The sequence below is a fragment of the Diceros bicornis genome, chromosome 12 (genome assembly GCF_020826845.1).
Source record: "Diceros bicornis minor isolate mBicDic1 chromosome 12, mDicBic1.mat.cur, whole genome shotgun sequence".
In the NCBI taxonomy this organism is placed as follows: Eukaryota; Metazoa; Chordata; class Mammalia; order Perissodactyla; family Rhinocerotidae; genus Diceros; species Diceros bicornis.
The window spans coordinates 24,810,506-24,831,144 of NC_080751.1; the positions used below are offsets into that span (position 1 = coordinate 24,810,506).

Sequence of the window (20,639 nt, forward strand, 5' to 3'; positions counted from 1 at the left end):
GCCTTGGCAAAGGATCACAAAGTATGCCACCAAGGCAGTGGCAATAGAAAAACTGGAATGAGAATTAAGGCAGGGGCTGGCCCCGTGGCTTAGCGGTCAAGTGCGCGCCCTCTGCTGCTGGAGGCCTGGGTTCGGATCCCGGGCATGCACGGACGCACCGCTTCTCCAGCCATGCTGAGGCCTAGTCCCACACACAGCAACTGGAAGGATGTGCAGCTATGACACACAACTAACTACTGGGGCTTTGGGGGGATAAATAAATAAATAAAATTTTCAAAAAACAAAAAAAAAGAATCAAGGCATACTTCAAAGGAAAAAAAATCAGCAGATCCAGGGATGTTGCCTGGAAGTATAACAACAGTGAAAGTACTTGAGAAGTTTCAAAACCTTTTTTTAAAAAAACTTATTCTATTTCTTTAGCTATCCTCCAACAGCCCTTGCTTCTGTGGAAGAGAACACACTAGTCTTTTTTTTAAATGAATGAATGAACCTGTTCAAATGTTTATATTAATTTGACAGCTTTATAGGTGGCATAGCTAAAGTACATTGCTCTCACTTTTAACACACACACATACACACACATGCATTACAAAACAGCTGAACCAAAGGAAGAAAACTCAATTCAAATTTTCAACTTAGTAACATTTCTGGAGTACTAATAGGAATTATCATCTAGCATCTGCCAAAGCTTTACTTCAGACAGATACCTGAGAAAGAATCAAATGTGGTAGCTCTAAAACCTGGCTTGATGTTCTTAAGCAATTGACGAACTTCTAAAATGACATATTTGCCAGCATCACTCCAGACCTACAGAATCAGGACTTTCTAATGGGCATGAAAATCTCCATATTTGCAAAGCGCCCCAGTGATTCTTAAATCAGCCAGATGGAAAGGAAATGGCTAAAACAGCACTGTCCAATAAAACTTTTTGTGATGATGGAAATGTTCCATATTTGCACTGTCCAATGTGTTAGCCCCTAGTCACATGCGGCTACTGAATACTTGAAGTGTGGCTAATGTGACTGAGCAACTGAATTTTTAATTTAATTTAATTTAAATTTAGATGTAAATAGCCATATGTGGTTAGCTGCTTCTGTATTGGACAGCACAGAACTCGATGATTTATGTTAAATATTCATTCTTCTAAATTTTCCAAGTTGTACCCTTGATCAGAAAACTAGGTTCCTCAATCATCTCTCTCATTAAGGGTCTTTATAAAGGGTCGACACAAACATTACCCAATTTAACAGTCTGAGTCTTTTGTAGTTGGAGACTTTATCCAATGTCACACGTTTCTCTCAAAAAATCCTCTTTGAACTAAGTTCTAAGAAAAGTCTCTGCAAATCAATTTGGATATTTTCTTTACCCAGAAGGAATATTATGTGAGCCAATGTGCTTCCCTTTTTGCCTCAGCTGCCAGTAAACTCAGAACCAAGTCCAGCGTCCAACGGTAACTCCTTTTAAGTGCCTAGATAGATGTACTCTCTGCTCCTCTAAGACTATCTCTGTTTTATTTATATCCCTAAATTAGTCAACACAGTGTTATTTTAAATTCTTAAGCTGACAGACTCTTTTGGACATAGGCAGAGTATCAGCTTTTAAAGTGATAACTTCTTTGCATTAAAGTCAATCTTTTTTTATTGTTATTGAGGTATTAAAGTCAATTTTTTAAAGTGTTTTTTTAATTTAAAAAGTATTTTTAAAACAACAAACTGGGATTAATAACACCAGGAAATTTTTTAATAGAAAGAAAATCTTTAGGTGCCTATTAGCACAGCTACCTAAAAATATCACTATAACAGCAATAAAGACAAACACATACTGACATCCTGCAGTAATTTTACTGCCCCCATTTCACAAACTCAGTTCCACTCCTTTCAAAAAATATCCAAAAGTCCTGATGCAGTATATGAACATCCCTATTGAGCATTCAGTTCAAAATGCTTATACGGTTTTTCCTTCAGCACACTGGACTATTTTTATATCATGCAGTGAACTACTTCAGTGACTCTTGTTGAAATTTTCCACAAAATTAGAACAAACACATTTGATGCATCAATAGAACATTTCTAGAAATGCCTAATTTTAAGTTCTCTGAGCATCTAACTACAAAACTAACGTGAAACTAAATTAACCATAAGAATAGAACTTCTTCACATGATCCCTTAAAATTTCATTTTAAAAATCAACTTTTAAAATACATAAACCAAGATTTGATACCAAAATAAGGTAAGGGAATTACATACTACCAAAAGATACAATTTACTCCATTAAAAACATCATGAGGGGCCGGCCTGGTGGCACAGTGGTTAAGTTCACGCACTCCGCTTCAGCGGCCCAGGGTTCGCAGGTTCAAAACCTGGGCACAGACCTACACACTGCTTATCAAGCCATGCTGTGGTGGCGTCCCACATACAAAATAGAGGAAGATGGACACAGAGGTTAGCTCAGGGCTAATCTTCCTCAGCAAAAACAGGAGGATTGGCAACAGATGTTAGCTTAGGGCCAATCTTCCTCACCAAAAAAAAAAAAAATCATGACAGGAAAAAAATTTTTAAGAAAAACTGTCATAAAGAAATATATCTCAAATATCATAAACAGTCATCATAGGACACACACACACACACACACACACACACAAATGCTGGCAAATTAATTCTACTTTGGAGGAATTAAGCTTGTTTCCTTAGCCATATTCCTTACTTGAAATGATTATTAGAAAGGAAATAAAGTTATAAAACCATATGAATTCATTTTGCTCCAGAAGCAAAAATACGTAGTTCCTTTCCCCAAAAGCCAAAGTACTGTCAAAACTTAGTTCATTTCAGCACAGCACTTCTGCTAGCACACTCCCTGGTTTACTCCTACCTCTCAGGTCACCGCAACCTTCTGTGCTAGTTCATCTTTCTCTAACACTCTTAAATGTTCAGGTTATATTTTCAGTCTTCTGTATCTGTTTTTTCTAGGTAGTTCTCTTCATCACTTAGTGCTTAAATTATCAGATAAAAATAATAATAACAATGGGTAACATTTAGTGAGTGCTTACTATATGTCAGGCACTGTTCTAACTACTTTACAGGTATTATCTCATTTAATTGTCAAAACAACTCTATGCTGGAAGCACTGTTATGATCATCACCATTTACAGGCAAGGTACTAAGAGGTTAAGTAATTTTTCCAAGATCATATAGCCAGAAAATACACAGTAGTTCTCCCTTATTCATGAGGGATACATTCCAAGACCCCCAGTGGATGCCTGAAACCACAGATAATACCTAACTCAATATATATTACGTTTTTTCCTAACTAATGGGCTAACAGGCAGGTAGCTAAACAGCGTGAATAAGCTGGACAAAGAAATGATTCACATCCAGGGTGGGACAGAGAGAGATGGTCCGAGATTTCATCACACTACTCACAACAGCGTGCAATTTAAAACTTACCAACAGTTTATTTCTGGGATTTTCTATTTAATATTTTCAGACCACAGCTGACTGCAGGTAACTGAAACCGTGGAAAGGGAAACCACGGATAAGGGGGAACTACTGTATGTTTTTGTACACATACAGACTTGAATGCTCCTCAAAGCAAGTGTAAAGTTTCTTTCTATAGGGCTGAAAAGCAGGCACAATGGGCTCCCCTCTATTGCTTATGCGGTTAGACTAAAATAAAATTAAACTAATAGTTCGGCAGCTGGGCACAGAGAAGAAAGAAAGGTACTAGACTCTAGATTCCACAACCACTAGCTGCAAGTAACTTGTAGAGCAGAGGTTGGTAAACTTTTTCTTAAAGGGCCAGACAGTAAATATTTTAAACTGTGCAGCCATCCAGTCTATGCAGCAACTACTCAACTCTGCCACTTTAGTGTGACAGCAGCCCTAGACAATATGTAAACAGACAGACATGGTGGTATTCCAACAGAACTTTATTTACAAAAGAGGCAGCTTGGATCAGGACAAAGTTTGCCAACAATCTAGAGGCATACTGAGTCTGGTGTGGAGGCAATCATGATATAAGCACTGCAATGTCCAATTATGGCATAAAGGGGGTCTACTTTCCTTAAATAACCCACCACAATTAAATTTTGTAGAACTGAACTTCCCAGGGAATAAACATTTAAAATCTGGATAAAATACTACATGTAACAATTCCAGTTTAAAAAAAAAAATCAGTCTATACAACACTAACATAAAATTACTAACAAAGTAACATATCAATTTATTATCTACTAAAATTATATCTACCTTTGACAATTCACCACATGGGGAAAAGAAGACTATGCTATTTTGTTTCAAGGAATAAGGTGTTCAAGATTCACATAACTTTTAACAGAAAGTTTTACAAAGCAAAATTTGCAACTTCAAGAGCCACACAGATAATTAGTCCCATACCTTAGCCTCTAAATTCCTTGATCACCCTCTTCACTTCCAAAAATTATTTCCTCCATTGCATCTCAACCACCAACCACCATGGTCCTACCCTAACAGCTACAGTCTCTGAAGAGGAATAGGAAGCACCTGGAGCATTTGAAAGATGACCCATTTAAATACACGAAAAAATTCTACTTAAATTTATTTTTAAAAAAGAAAAGAAATTAATGTATATTCATATTTAATGTATATGGCATATTAATTAAAAATATATTGAGGATGTGTGCTTATTTTTTTATCGATAAGCAAATGTGATACAAAGGAGATCAAGACCTATATCTTGTCATTACTGTTAATCACATCCTCTAAAATCAAGCATCTCATTCTGACTCCTATCTCCCATTTTTCCAGCTCATTCACTCTCATATCCCAACTCCAACAACTATTCAACCTCTTTAAGATCTCAAAATCACTATCCTCTTCACCTTTTCATTGACTACCCTACCTTTCATCTTATACTCCATGGTTCATCACTATAACCACTCCCATGCATTCACTCTCAATTTCCTTGCCCTTCTTTCCCTCAGTTATACATTCCTGACAAAACCCATTCCTGGTTAAATCCAACTCTGCCTATTGCATGCCTACACCCAAGTGCTGAACATAGCTGAATTAAATATAAAAACTTGCTGGTTGCATTCACTTTAAATTTATGACCACAAAGTTAAGAAAAGTCCTCAGCACTACTCAGCAATCTTTCTACATTTTCCTATTCAACTCATTTTCCTTTTGACAATTTCACACCTTGTCTCTCCTCAATCCTTCAACACCTCTTTCTGTCACCACCCTCTTGGCTGATGACCTCTAATATCACTTGCCTGAGAAAATAGAAGCCAACAGAAGAGAATGTCCACATCTTTCCTCACCAAATCTACCAACCTACCTGCTTCTCTACCCATGTACTCTGCCTTCCCTCCTTGTAACAATGAATTTTGTCCCTGCTTCTACTTAAATTCAACCTTTCTACTTGTGTACTGGATCCTATTCCCTTTCTCTCATTCAAGGACTTTTCTCCTGAAGTTACCACCTCTCTCAGCAGATCATCAGTTTTTCCTTTTTTTACCAACCATTTGCATCAGCATTCAAATGTGCTGCAATATCTTTCCCGCAGAAGATATACCTTGACCCCTTGTCCCTCTCCAGCTACTACCGAGTCCTCTGATTTGTAGCCAAATTCTCCAAGAAAAGTATCTATACTGACTGTATCCACTTCCTCTCCTCTAACCTAATCTAATCATGCTTTCATCCCCTCCACTCCACTGACACCATTCCTCAAGGTCACCAGCTCTTTCGACCATGTCAAATCCAATGGTCATCTTGCTTAACCTCTCAACAGTATCTGACACAGCTAAACACTCCTTTCCTGATACATTTTGCACTTGATTCCTTGGAAAGCACACTCTCCTAATTCTCCTCATACCTCACTACTGCTTGTTTTCAGTCTCCTTTGCTGGCTCTGAACTCTTCCTCACTTCTATACGTTGAAGTGTCCCAAGGCTCAGTCCTCAGTCATCTTCATCTACATAAACACTACAGAAAATTTCCTATATCCCCATGGTTAAAAATTCTATCTCTACACTAAGAGACTCCAGCCTCCTCTCTCTCCTGAGCTCGAGACTCTTACAATCAACTGCTTAATTAAGATCTCCATCTGGATGTCCCAAACTCTAAGAAAAGCAAAGCCAATTCCTGATTTCTCCTTCATGCCAAACCTTTTCCTCCCCAAGCGTTCCCCATTAATATTACATTCACCTGGTTGCTCAGACCAAAAACCTACAGTCACTATTGATCTATCTCTCACTTTACATCATATCTAATCCATCATTAAGTTCTGTCAACTATACCTTCAAAAAATTTATTTCCAGTTACACGGGTATATACATTTGTCAAAACTTACTGAACTGTACACTTAAAATGGAGCATTTTATTGTATAAAGTGTAAGTTATACCTCAAAAAAGTGTGATGGTAGTGTGTGTGTGCTACCTACATACATCTGACCATTTCTGACCACCTCCACCACTACCTCTTTGCTACTTGGACTATGACAATAGCCTCCTAACTGGTATCCCTGCTTCCATTTTTACTCATGACAGTTCATATTCCACAAAATATCCAGAATAATCTTTTTAAAAGTAAATCATATTATATTACTTCCGTGGAGGAAGCCTCTCCAATGGCTTCCTGTCACACTTAAAATCCGAAAGCCCTTACCATGACCTCAAGGCCATACATGATCTAATCCTAACCTACCTCTCAGACTTCACCTCTTATCATTTTACCCCTTGTTCTACTGTGTTCCAGACATAGTGGCCTTCCAGATACTCCTAAAACGCCCAAGCTTGTTTCCAATTAACTATTTTTTCTTTTTTTTAAAACATATTTCAAAAGTAGGTTCTTTACGTCAAGACTGATGTACCTTCATTTCACTCCATTAGGTGGTCAACAGAGAAATGCTTGCTTAAGCCACTCAAAGAAGTGGATCTGAATGAGTACTTTTTAATGTAATTTGGCCTTCATAAACTCAAGTTAATACTTAAAGTGCATGTAGCATTCTAATGTCCAACTGGAAAACTAAAGTGGGATCAGTTACAGAGAGCCTGGAACATCAGATTAAGGAGTTTATATTTTATCTCACAGGCTAGCATCACAAACTTAAGCACTGGAAAGAGCTACTTCTTTCACTTTTCAAATCCTGGGGTCACAAGGTTTGCAGAGAGGTGTGGAATAACGGAGAAAATGAGGAGTTACCTTCAGGGATATATATATACACCTTTTTGTACCTCCAGAACTTTGAACCATGTGATTATATTACCTATTTTAAAAATAAATAATTAAAACTATATTTAAAAACAAGAAAAAGAAATTCTTATATGACAGAAAAATCAGAAACAAATACATTTATGTCTTTTTGAGAAAAGTTTATATTACTTTAAATACTTTTTGAATGCCATAACTAAGAATTAGATAGGATATAAAAACATAGATAAAATATGTTCATATATGTAGATCACACAGACACATAGAAAATATAATATATGCTCATACACAATGGTTCACACCACATATTAGGGAGCTCCTACCAGAACTGAGTTCTGCAACCTAAATTATCATAACTACACAACTTGCCAACTTTCAAGTAGCTTTCTTAAACACCTGTACAGCCAGTGAGAGCTCATATAGTGACGACTTCTCTCAAAAATCTAAAAGCCTGCAGGTGACAAAAGAATAGGATAAGAAACAAAGAGAGAAAAGACAGCACAGTCTTTCTCCCAAACTCATCTCCAGTGGCCAGTGTTACCACTTGCCAACAGCTACATTGATTAGGTGAGATTAATAATTAATTGACTTAGGGACAACAATAAGAGTAGGGGATATAAACCCCTAACATTTCCAAATTTGCTAGAGCATCTACCTGGCAATCAAGGAGTGATGAGGAATAGAACCTCACAGTATAGTGTCCTTCTCTCAGATGAATAAAAGTCATTCTGGTTTCTCTTCCTGACCTAAGTTCTAGAACCACTACACCACAAAAGAATCAGGAAGTGGACCCTGCTGAACTAAGGAAACTCATGCCCAACCAGCCAGGGCAAACGCAAAATACTGTAAGACAGCAACAAAGTGAAAAAGTTTGAGAATGCAGAAAACCCAAACTCTCTAACCTATAGAATCCATTCTTCGATCAAGGGTAAAGTACTGTGAGTTTGCTCACGGCCTAGACCTAAAAAAAGATGGCCTCCTTAAACTCCTACCTTCATCCTGTTATCCGTCATGTCCAGGCTCATAACCTATGGCCAGGATAAGAGAACATGGGAAACCTTTCTCCTCTCCTTAATGACAGAAATAATGCATTCTCCCTTGGAAAACATATCGTGATCCCCATTACCCTTCTCCATCAACATACCATGCCTTTCCTGAATCCCTTGAATTTCATCTTCATTCCCCTGGGTTTCAAATTCATACAGAAATCAGTGAGTTTTGAATATACTTTATCCTGGAGTCAAGAATGAGCACTTAGTAAGGTTGAAAACATTATTTTAAAATACTGCTTTTTAAACTTTAATATACACACTGTGGATCTTATTAAAAGGTGGATTCTGATTCAGTAAGTCTAGGGTAGGGCCTGAGAGTCAGCAGTTATAACAAGTTCCCAGGCATTACAAATGCTCCTGCTTCTCAGAAAACACTTGAAGTAGCAAGGTTCTAAAAGGTAATTGCACCACACACACAACTTACCTCCAAAGGCACAATCCCAATGGAATGCCAACTGTTCTTTCTTTCTACAGTTTCCTCCTTCTTCGCTAATGTATACCAGATCTGTTTTCTTATTCCCTCAACACCTACAATTTATCTTCAATGCTATTACTGATGCCTCTTTCCTTTTATTCAATTGGTATCTCTAAATTTCCTTCCTCTCCTTTTATTCTTCCACATCCCCAAAGTAATACCTAAAATGTAAAAGTAGCTAATAAAAAAAGCTTTTACTATGTGCCCAAGTCTATTCTTACCCTTATGTCCTTTAAACAGATTCTGATTCAGCACACACACATTCAATAATTTAAGACTTCTTCCAACGATCAAAATGAGGAATGAAAAAAAAAAGGAAAGAAAAGAAAACTGTAGGATATAAAGGGCCTAATCCGTATCTATCAGAAAGATCCTATGCAAAGTACGCCAAAAAGAATACTAACTAAAAGTCATTACAACAAATTTTATATAATGAAAAAAGATTTTAAAGCTCCACTTAAGCATCCACTTATAAATAAAAGTCCAGTGTATCAAACAAATATGTTATTCTTTGGGCACTGTCACTTTGTTAGCTTTAAACTATATTTTTAAATGAGAGCAAAAAAAAGGCAAAATATTTAGAACCATATGTCTGAAAATTTTAGAACATCCAAATGCTTCTAGTGTTAAGGCCAGATCCTATCATAAAGATCTAATTTAATAGGTGTACCATAATGGCCATCCCTAAAAATAATCAAGCTATCTATTCAACTATAATCAAATTAAATTTTCATTCTTGCTTTCACATTGAGACACACTAACAATAACTTACATACTTATTAAGGAAACAAAAATCCAGGGATACGGCAAACTGTGGGGAAGAAACTGATTTTGTGACTAAAGAATCACCTGATATGTGCTATTTCCCTTAAGAAAAGAGATTCAGGGCTGGCCCCATGGCTTAGCGGTTAAGCGTGCACACTCCGCTACTGGCGGCCTGGGTTCAGATCCCGGGCGCACACTGACGCACCGCTTCTCCGGCCATGCTGAGGCCGCGTCCCACATACAGCAACTAGAAGGATGTTCAACTATGACATACAACTATCTACTGGGGCTTTGGGGAAGAAAAAAAGGAGGAGGATTGGCAATAGAAGTTAGCTCATAGTCGGTCTTCCTCAGCAAAAAGAGGAGGATTAGCATGGATGTTAGCTCAGGGCTGATCTTCCTCACAAAAAAAAAAAAAGAAAAGAGATTCAAATTTAACCATCTTTTAAGTTGATGCTCCCAATGTACTGCCAAGTTAAGAAACACTTGTAATCAGGATCTTCCTCATGTATTCCCTAGCTTGGTTAGTAGTATACCCAGTCTTCCAAGCCAGAAACTTGGGTGTCAACCTAGACCTTTCCCTCTCCCTCATCCCCATCCTTTCCAGACCTGAAATTGAAATGACCACCAAGTCCTATCCATTTTTTGTCCTAAATGTTCCTCCACTCTATTCTTTCCCTTTCCTAAGGCCACTGCCTTAGTCTATTGCCCTCACCTTGTCTACTGCAGCAGCTACCCTAACATCGCTGCCTCTAGTCACCCTTTCCACTATAATCCTTACTCCACACTGTCATCCAAGCAATTTTTCAAAATGTGCAAACCTAATGTCTCTTCCGCTCAAAACCTTTCACTATGTCCCCATCACCCACAGAAAAAAGTCCAAGCCATTTATAACAGCACATAACTCTCCATGATTTAAATCCTGCCTGCAGGGCCGGCCCCGTGGCTTAGCGGTTAAGTGTGCGCGCTCCGCTGCTGGCGGCCCGGGTTCGGATCCCGGGCGCGCACCGACACACCGCTTCTCCGGCCATGCTGAGGCCGCATCCCACATACAGCAACTAGAAGGATGTGCAACTATGACATACAACTATCTACTGGGGCTTTGGGAGGAAAGCAAATAAATAAAATCTTAAAAAAAAAAAATTAAAAAAAAAAAAAAAATCCTGCCTGCTACTCAAACATCACATCACACTGCATTCCCCCCATCTTGTACTTTAAGTCCCACCAATATCAAACTACACTGCTTGAATTTCCAACACATCCTATGCAATTTAATGCCTCCATGCTTTTGCATAGGCTGCTGCTTCAGTCCAGAATGTCCTTCACTTCTTCCCCCTTGGCTCTCTGGCCAACTACTATGAATCTTTCAAAACCCAGCTCAGATCCCAGGAAGCCACCCCAAGACCCTAGTCCCTACTTTTAAAGAGTTGATTATTTTCTTCTCTGCCAACTTTGCAGGAAATAATGGCATTTACTGGGTATTTACTATATGCCTGACACAGTTCCAAGCATTTTACATGTATTAACTCATTTAATCTTCACAATAACCCTTCCTATGAACTGGTACCATTATTACCTTTGTGGATATGGAAACTAAATCGCAGAGAAGTTAAATAACCTGTCCCCAAGGATACCCAACTATTAAGTGATGGAGACAGATTAAAAGATTAAAATATCTATATTATACATATTTATATTACTGCACCTATCACAGTGAATTTATTTATATGACTGTCATTACCCTGGACTGTGAGCTGCTTGACAGTGGGGATTATGTCATATTCAACTCTGAAGTCACAGTGCCTAGTATGAAATAAGTAAACAGTGCACGCATTTCTTGAGCTGCATATAAAATAACATTCCTAACAAGTTCAAGAGAAAAGTATTCAGAAACTAGTTTCCAAATAAGTATTCAAATATACTTTAAGAGTTCTAGAATAGCACAAGCTATTTTTTTCATCTAATAAAAAGGATGTTAAAAAGAAAGGTTAATACAGACATGAGATTATAGTCCTTGTGGACAATGAAATGAACTTATTTTTTTTGTAGTAATACTGCTTAATCATACAATAAATCAAAACCCAAAGGACCATTTGCTTAAGATAACTTTTTTTCTCTCACTAAATGAGAATTCTTCTTGCTTATCATTCAGGGCAGTGAAAAGAAAACCCTAAATTTACTTTGCTCAAGTAGAAAGAAGCAAACCATAGACCAGCACTACTAATTGCTTCCTTAAGTCTGGCCAAGAAATGTATCCCATTAGGCAATTAAAATAAAACACAGTTGCCTGACTAAGCATATAATAAAAGAATTTCTAAGGTTGTGTGGCCTGGCATTCTATTACTCAAATAATGAAAAACTCTTTATCTAAAGTAAAGAAAAATGAAAAATCAAGAACAAAATAAAATAGATTACCACCATCCCACAAGAATATAGATTTCTCTATTAAAACTCTATTAAAACATATGCATATACGTTTACAATATTTCAATAGCCATTCTTTGTGTCTCCTTACAATTATAACAAAGTTACTCTAACACTAATGATGAAAGACCTCAAGACGAAATCTACTGTACTTAGTGTGCTCTCAGTTACAGTCCTCTGAGCCATACTGAAGTGCAGTAATTAAAACCCACAGGGATGGTACCAGCAACAACAGTGCACACCACAGTACTTGTTACAGGAATCTGCACCCCACCCAGCTTCTACACACTTGTGCACTGCAGAAACGTAAACCTGCTGTCAGAAGGAGCAGAGTTTACGACAGTGTGTTTAGGCCACAGCACAGAAAACTCTACCCCCAGGCATGTCTCACCATTTCTTGGTACACTCAACCATCAGCTCCTGGTAGGAGGCCACAAACTGGAACTTGGATGCATGTTTTCCCACACGCTGCAGTCTCTTCCAAACTGAAGCCATGATGATCAGTCCTGGGTTAGCAACACAGCAGCTTTAACAAGGCAGAGGGTCCAAAGCAAAGGAGCTTTGCAGGTATGTCTGTACTTTAAAAAACTCAACTACAACTTGAATTGATGTTTGGGGTCCATAAGTCTTCTCTCTGTTTCCCAGGGTAAATCCCACCTTAGATGAATGGCCCAGTCAAGAACAGAATGATATACATGACAGGATGAGTGAGAGGAGGTTCCCTCACGCAGACATCACCATTCCACGTCAGGGGCTATATGATGTGTATTCTGAAGGACTGAAAAGCAAAACAAAGAGAAAAAATATGAGAGAAGCATGAGAAGTGGCTAACCACCCATGTTAGATAACACTGCAACAGACAACCCCAGTTCTCCGCATGTTTTTCAAACAATGAAACAAAACACCAACTGCAAAACCAGTAACATCAAGGATGCAAAACACCAAGGAAGAAATTACAATTCACACGAAGACGTGAAGCAACACATCAGGTAATCAGCATCAACAACAATCGACAGACGCAAGTCGGGGCCCTACCTCCCTGCCTAGCATCACAGAGGGCGAGCAGAGCGGGAAAGTCTAGGGATGCTGTTTAATGTCCACCGCCAGTCAGAGGGAGGAGTGGAGAATTTTAAAATAAACTTTGTTTTTCAGCCGATAATTAATAGCCTCGAGTCCTAGAATATGTGCTTGGAACAAATAAGGGAGCGGGGAGGAATGCTGTTGTTCAGTCGGAGGGGGAATGGATGGGGAAAGAGGAGTGGAGGGAAATCTCAAGGCAGAGGGAGGGCAGTGTCCCGGCTCCAGGCCACTTGGGCTCTCCTTCACCTTCGCTGCCAACCAGAGGGAAATGGAAAGTCGTGCCTGGGCGTGAAGCAATGACCAACGGGGCAAGTGCACGGTAAGGGGTGCGGGGTGTGGTGCCTCCCTCCCTCATCCTCAGGGAACAGTCCGCCGGAGCCTCCTCTCTTCACGCACAGAGCCCAGACTCCTGTCCCCCCCGCCCCCCCAGTGGAGGCAGGCGGTGGCTCGCCCGCGGTCCCTGTCACCCAGGCAATGCCAAAAGACCCCAGCCCGGTCCCTGAGCCCCGGCCCCGCCGCACGTCCACTCCCGCCCCCTCCTCACACCTCTAATCCCGCTGTCGGGCTGAGTCTGGCCCCGTTCCCTCCTCAGCGCCGCTCCTCCGTCGCCGCCGCAGCAGCAGCCGCCGCCGCCGCCACCGAGTCCTCCATCCCCGCCGGAGCCACATGGAACAGCCGAGCCAGCCGCGGCGCTCGCGGGAGCCGAGGGCTGCAGCCCCTCAGGCGGACGGCGCGCCTCACGCCCGCCCCCTCCCGGACGGAGTCGCCCCGCTACCGTCCCCCACCCTACAAAACCCTGCCAGAGCCGCCGCTCAGCGCCCAGCACCCCCTCCCCCGACTTCCTCCTCCGCCACCATCATTACCTCCCCCGCCGCACCTCTCACACTAACCCTACCCACGGCGGCTCAACCTCCGTCCGCCCCGCCGCCATTGGCCGAGCCCCGCGCGTGCCCCGCCCACTTCGGCGGTCGGGCCTTTGAGGAGCGGGGGCGGATCATTGGCCGATCCAAGTGCCCATCAACAGGGGCTCCACCCACTAGCTCTGGCAGTGTTTTTTTTTTGCCCGCAGCCGGAACGCAAAGTGTACAGTCTACCATTCTTTTTAAAAAAAAAAATTGGAACCCAGTAAGGACGATCCCGCCCATCCCTCTGATTGGCTTGGAGAGGGAAGCGATAGGCGGGAGGAGTAAGGAGTGTTTATGGTGAACTGGAAGGTGGTTGCTGAAGGTAGATGTCCGTCAAAGGCGCGCCAGTGCGGGGCGGGGTTTTTGGCTCCAGTCTGTGATAGCACAGCTGGGGCTGGCTGGGCTACGGGTCTGCGAGGTACTCTGGTTTTCTTTCCTGTTCTCTCCTATCTCCACGCTGGGAGCTGGGTGCGTCCTCTCCTCCGCTACTAGAAACTTGGGTGTTTGCGCACACAGTCTTGTTTTCACCCAGCTCCTCCTGGGGTTTTTCCTCTGACAAACTGTGAAGTAATGACCCTACCAGCAACACCCCATTCCCCCAACTCCCACCCGCGCCCAACATTTCAGTCAACTGGTGTTCAACGGGATTCAGTAAGCTGAGCTAGACACAAATTGTTTACGATGCAGTTTCTTCTTATTCTGATTCTTCAACATTTCATTGAATCTTGGTTTCTCCTCTTCCTTGTCGGTCTCATTTTCCCGTGGTAGGAACCTTAGCTAGATTTGGGAGTGGCTGGCATATAACAAGGGTGGTTATGGGCAAAGGAGAGGATGAAATAACCTAAGGAGAGAGTGAGGGCTCTTTTAACAAGGTTAAAAGAGCCAAGGACCCTTTTGAGAATATGATGAAAGCTATGGACACTTTCCCAAGGAGAAAAAAAATGTCCTATCGCAAAACACAAAATTTTTTTTTCAATTTAGGCGGTTCACAGACCTATAGTGTAGAGGAAAAGGACAAAGAATGAAAATTTGGGGGAATCTCAATATTTAACGAATAGGCAGAGTAAAGTAGGAAAGAGACTGAGGAGGAATGGTCAGAGAAGTAGGAGCACCCTACAAGCAATTGGCAAATAGTTTTCTAAAGAGAGAAGCTAACATAAGAAAAGAAAACAAGAAGGATGAGTCTTGGAAACAATTAAGGGTCGTTCTTAATCTTACTAAGGATGGAGAGCAGGGTGCATGGACAAAGTAGCTTGAAAGGTGTTAGGGTCTAGGGAAGCATTCTTTGAGGGACAGAACAGGAGGGCAGTGATGGGAGAGAATGGAGCACATCTGTAGACAGGGGGCTGGGGGGCAAGGGAAAGACAGATATTGAAGAACTAGGAGAGATGGGAAGACATATGGAAGGCTTGAGTTCAGTATCTAATTCTATTGCCATTTTCAATAAAGAAAGTGATCTAATAATACCACAAGAACACAATGTGCATTTTACAGAAAAGGTCATAGATATCACTTATTTTGCTGTAGTCTTAATTTTAAAATATTAAGATAACCATAATAATTGATTCTTATTTTGTGTACATCTTAGAATTCTCTGATGTCCTTCCTGAGTGGTTTACTAAGTCACTACAACCTGCAGCCATTATGATCTCATATAGTGATATATTCTGCATCATTAACAGACTTTAAGTGTATGGGTTCTTTTTTTAATGGCTAATTTATAGAAATGGTCATAAACTATTTTAATCTAAGTTGCCCTTCAGGAACAACCCACATGATGATCAGAGGGTTTTGCAGCCTATTTATTATTGTTCTTCAGAAGTTCTCAAACTTTCTCATGTGGTCATCCTGGTTTCTTTTAACAATCTTTCCCTTCCTCAAAAAAAAAAAGAGAGAGACTTTATTGTAAAGAAATTATCTTAAAAGCAATCGGTTTTAAATAAGTGTCTTTCTTTAAAAAAAAAAAAGTGCATAGAACCCTAGGGAATCTTTCTCAAGTTGTGGAAAATTTCAAGAAACCAGATTTCAAGAGTTTCTTATAAAACAGCTCTTCTTTTTAGAGGAAGTATTTTTCTTGGATGTAAACTCTTCTTTTTCATTCCAACTGCAAAGGTAGCTGAGACCAAGGTTAGAAATGAAGGAATTAAGAGCAGACCTTGACATTCTGCTGTGGAGCTCACGTTCATAGGCTGGCTTCTGGAGGCCCACGGAGCAGCTACTTTTTCCTTCATAACTTTTCTTTGTTTAATAACCTGTCTACTAACTAAATTTATTGAAGAACCTTCAATATAGAATATTTTAAGATCTTTTTGTCAGCTTAGCTCATAATTATTGAATGCCGAGTAGTGATCATATTAAATACTATTAATAGTACATATAAGATACAGTCTCTGTTCTCTAAGAGTTTTGAGAAACAGATGTGCAGCATACATGCAAGAAAGTAACACCAATTACTTAACCTCTCTGAGTCCCAGCTTCTTATTCTGTCAAACAAATAATTATGCTTTCTGGGATATTAAGAAAACTGAAGATGTAGGTAAAATGCCTGACACATGGTAAACAGTCAATAAATGGTAATTAGTAATGTACACTTTTGTGTTTGGTAGCAAACATAAACAGTCAAGAAAAAAACAAACAGACCTTCAAGAATACTTGGACAATACTTAGTTGCTACCAAACATAACTACCTCAAGGACTAAAGAATCTCAAAGGAAACAGTGCATTTAACATTATTCCTCTCCCATTAATTCAGTGATTACCAAGAGTGGAACATCAATAACTTATGTGGACTCAGGATTTTATAATAATTACTAAGAATTCACTTACCCTCAAGCTTCATGAGCACCTTTCATGCCATATATTAGCCCGAGATCTTTTGGCATGCTAGTAGTTGCCTTTTTCTTAAGGCCCCCATCCTCCCTACCTACCAGTATGCACATCCTACTCAACCTCCCCCTTCCAAGGGGGAATTGCCCACTGTGCTTCTGGCCCTTTTCTAATCCCCTGTATACTCAAGTCTTGATTTCACATCTCTTTCGATCCCAGACTTAATCTGCATGTAATAGACCTGTGGATGCAAGTTACTTTAATTGTCCTGTCCATTTGACCTAGGTGTTGACCACAAAATTTTATAGATGTTTTACTTAATAGAAGATGCAACATTTAAAATAATTTTAATTTTGCCTTTAAATATCATCAAGTTTACAGTGAAGATAGAATACAAAGAAATAAGTGGAAAATGCCATCCAAAAACTTTAAATCTTCTCTGCCATGATAGTTGTGAACTGATAGAAATTATTTTCAGCGAAGCAGCTTTTCTAGTCACTATTTCAGAAACACCCCCCCAAAATGGAGATTCTAGTCTATGAAATGCAACCACAGGCTTGAATTATTATTGTACCTGGTGATAAAATTCTTATCTTTGGGTTTTACAGTTTTTTCAGTAAAAATTGTCAGAGGTATTATTGCAGGATTTAACTACTAATAGAATTTATCTGTGCCTTCCTCATAGTAATAAGATTTACTCCTAAAAATAACACTGCAGGTTTTTGCGTTGTGTTTTCCAGTTACCATGACAGTTATACTATACACAACAATATTACTGCAATTTTTAACTGCTAATGAAATTACTTCTTTAAACCCATAGCAAACAAATTTACTCCTGACAATCCTACAGCAATTTTTATATGCTTAAAAAACTCACTGTGGCAGGCTAATACTTTTGAAATACTGACCAGTGGTTTTTGTAGTAGTTATTTTTTCAGGTATTTCTTTTTATCTTATGGCCTTTCTCCTCCTATACCCCACCTCAAGACACTCTCAGCCTCATACTCACCCTCATTTAGGCTGGTCTCTGCTCATTGTTTCAGAAAAGGAGTATAATAGAAGGCAGAGAAGTGGGGACTTTTTCCTTGGTTTTTGAGTTTCAATATCCTAGTCCTTTAGGGAGTAATGAAATGGATCTAGTTAGACTTGCACTGTGCAATATGATAACCTCTAGCCACATGTGACTATTGAACACTTAAAATGTAGCTAGTTCTGGGGCCAGCCTGGTGGCGTAGTGGGTAAGTTTGCGTGCTCCGCTTCAGTGGCCCGAGGTTCATGGGTTTGGATCCTGGGTGCAGACCTACGCACCGCTTGTCAAGCCATGCTGTGGCAGTGCCCCACATACAAAATAGAGGAAGATGGGCACAGTTGTTAGCTCAGGGCTAATCTTCCTCAGGCAAAAAGAGGAAGATTGGCAACAGATGTTAGCTTAGAGCCAATCTTCCTCTCACACACACAAAAATGTGGCTACTTCCAATTGAGATGAGCTGTAAGTATAAAATATACACCAATTTCAAAGTCTTAGTATGTAAAAAAGAATGGAATATATCTTATTAGTAATTTTAATATTGATTACCTGTTGAAATGATAATATTTTGGGTATATTGAGTTAAATAAAAGACATTAAAAATTAACTTCACCTGTTCCTTTACTTTTCTAATATGACTATTGGAAAAATTCAAATTACATATGTGGCTCACATTATATTCCTATTGGACAGTGCTGGTATAGACAATAGTAAAACTCCCTTCCACAGAGATGAGAAATGGCTTCTGGACTGGAAGGGGAAGAAGAACTTGGAAGGAAAGTAATGAGAGGCGAGATGCTGATAGGTCCCTGAGAATAGGACTTACTGCCCTATTCTCACTCTATTCTGGCACAAGCCTTGAAGAGGGACAACTGAAATGACAAGATCTATCATCTATTTATGGGATCTAGGGCCGGCCCCATGGCTTAGCGGTTAAGTGCGCGCGCTCCGCTGCTGGTGGCCCAGGTTCAGCTCCCGGGCGCGTACCAACTCATTGCTTCTCCGGCCATGCTGAGGCCGCGTCCCACATACAGCAACTAGAAGGATGTGCAGCTATGACATAGAACTGTCTACTGGGGCTTTGGGGGAAAAATAAATAAATAAATAAAATTATATTTATGGGATCTAAGAGCTGAGAGAGATAACTTGCATTTCTTTTCCTTGTTAGAGCACTGAGGAGGTAGTAAGACCCTAAAGAGAAGAAAAAGCTAGGCTGGGTATCTAGCCCAGCCAAAACTTTAGAGCAGCACAGTTCAAATAGAACTGCCTGTGACGAACAAAATGTTTTATACCTGGCTGTCCAATATTGGTAGCCTCTAAGCAATTGGGGCTGTTGAACACTTGAAATGTGGCTGGTGTAACTGAGGGACTGGAGTTTTAATATTATTTAATTTTAATTTAAGTAGCTGCATGTGGCTGGTAGCTGCCATAATAGACAATGAAACCTTACATAGTACCATGGAGGTTCTGGAAGCCCGATATAATGATTCCCAGACACCCAAAAGGGTGCGGAGGCAGTGGAAGCCACAAGACCTAAGGGGGCCTTGCTAATAGACCAAGATCAACCCAGCAGCAATCTGTGGGGCTGGCGGCTATTGAGGAAGGATGCAGATTGGAAATCTTGGGGGAGTCAGCATGGTAGAGGAGGAGCAAGGATCAGATGCTCCATCCCATCCTCTGACACTCTAATACTATGTAAGCCTTCTCAATTTGGATGCAGTCCCTGCCAAATTGAATATGATTAAGTGTCTGCCACCCCTTGTGAAATCAGAGTTTGAAATAGAAATTGGGTGGAGTTATAGAAAAATGAAATTAGGTTTCTTGCAAACCTGAATTTTTTTAGCTTGAGATCTGTACCTGCTATATAACCTTAAGTAATAATTCTAACAAAAAACAAGAAACCTATGTTTACGTTTTTAAAAGGCAGCCTTTTTTCCCCCTCTATCATTATAGGACCTAAGTTCTTTGGTTGACATGAAAGCTTAGAAAAGCTGCATCAGAAAACCACCTTTCAACTAAAACCAGAGTATCCTTTTGTGAAATTGTTTCTGTTCCAGTTACCCATGAACGAATCAGCAGTTAGTCATAGTAAACCTTTGCACATTGAACCTGAGATGGCACTAATTCCAGGACTTCAATTATGTGCTAAAAAACCTCTTTTGTCCAACTCAACAGCATCTAGAAAAGGCCAACTTGAGCCTGAGCATCCTTGACTGCCTTGAAATTCAGATAGAGACAGAAACAAGTCTACAGATACCATCCACTGGCGATTCAGTAGGCATGACTCCTGTTGTTAATCTGAAGCAACATACGGAATGATTAGAAGCCTCAGAAATCTTCAAGAATATGTTACAGGCAATGATAGTCATAATGTGGATACTCAAAATGTTAGCAACAACTCAGCACAGACATCAATCAGTTAGAGTGGATGATAGCCATAAACCATTGGCCCAGCTCTCCTATCATGGACCAGCTAAATATCAGCTTTGACTCTAGAATAACTTGCTGGTCTGTATTATCTTCTCAGTCTGACCCTTCAAAGTACTTAAAATAATTTCGTGATTGTAAAGTCTCAGTCCGCAAATGCTGTGTATGCTAAAGTAAATGCAGTTATCAGAGATAATTTACACATTGCAAATAAGTGGACCATTACTGGGATTATTGCAGCAAAGATTTGAGTTGGAATTAGGAGAACTTTCAGAGAAAGTCTGCTAAATTCAATAAATTTATCTCTTATAAAATCAGTGGGGATTCTTGACCAAAGTTTACTGGTCATTTCCAATGAAATATTAAGAGCCTTTGATGAATTTTAAAGAGTAGACTGACCTCTGCTACTTTTCTTCTGTTTTCAATAATTAGAATAAATTCCGGGTAACCAGATACAGCATCCAGCCATG

At 39.9% G+C, this 20,639-nt stretch overlaps 1 protein-coding gene across 5 annotated transcripts in view; it reads right to left on the reverse strand.

Moving 5' to 3' along the window:
• The window catches only part of EHBP1 (EH domain binding protein 1), a 350,507-nt gene extending 336,816 nt beyond the window's left edge, over positions 1–13,691 (reverse strand). For 2 of the 5 annotated variants that reach the window (XM_058551124.1, XM_058551123.1), the window contains exons 1-2: positions 13,531–13,688; positions 12,296–12,682 (exon numbers count right to left, since the gene is read on the reverse strand). In XM_058551124.1, coding sequence (XP_058407107.1) covers positions 12,296–12,399 — 104 coding nt within the window. In that variant the 5' untranslated portion in view covers positions 12,400–12,682; positions 13,531–13,688. Of the gene's footprint in view, positions 1–12,295; positions 12,683–13,530 lie in introns of all 5 variants that reach the window. The other 3 variants (XM_058551127.1, XM_058551125.1, XM_058551128.1) reach the window with 2 other exon arrangements.
• Positions 13,692–20,639: the final 6,948 nt, after the last annotated feature.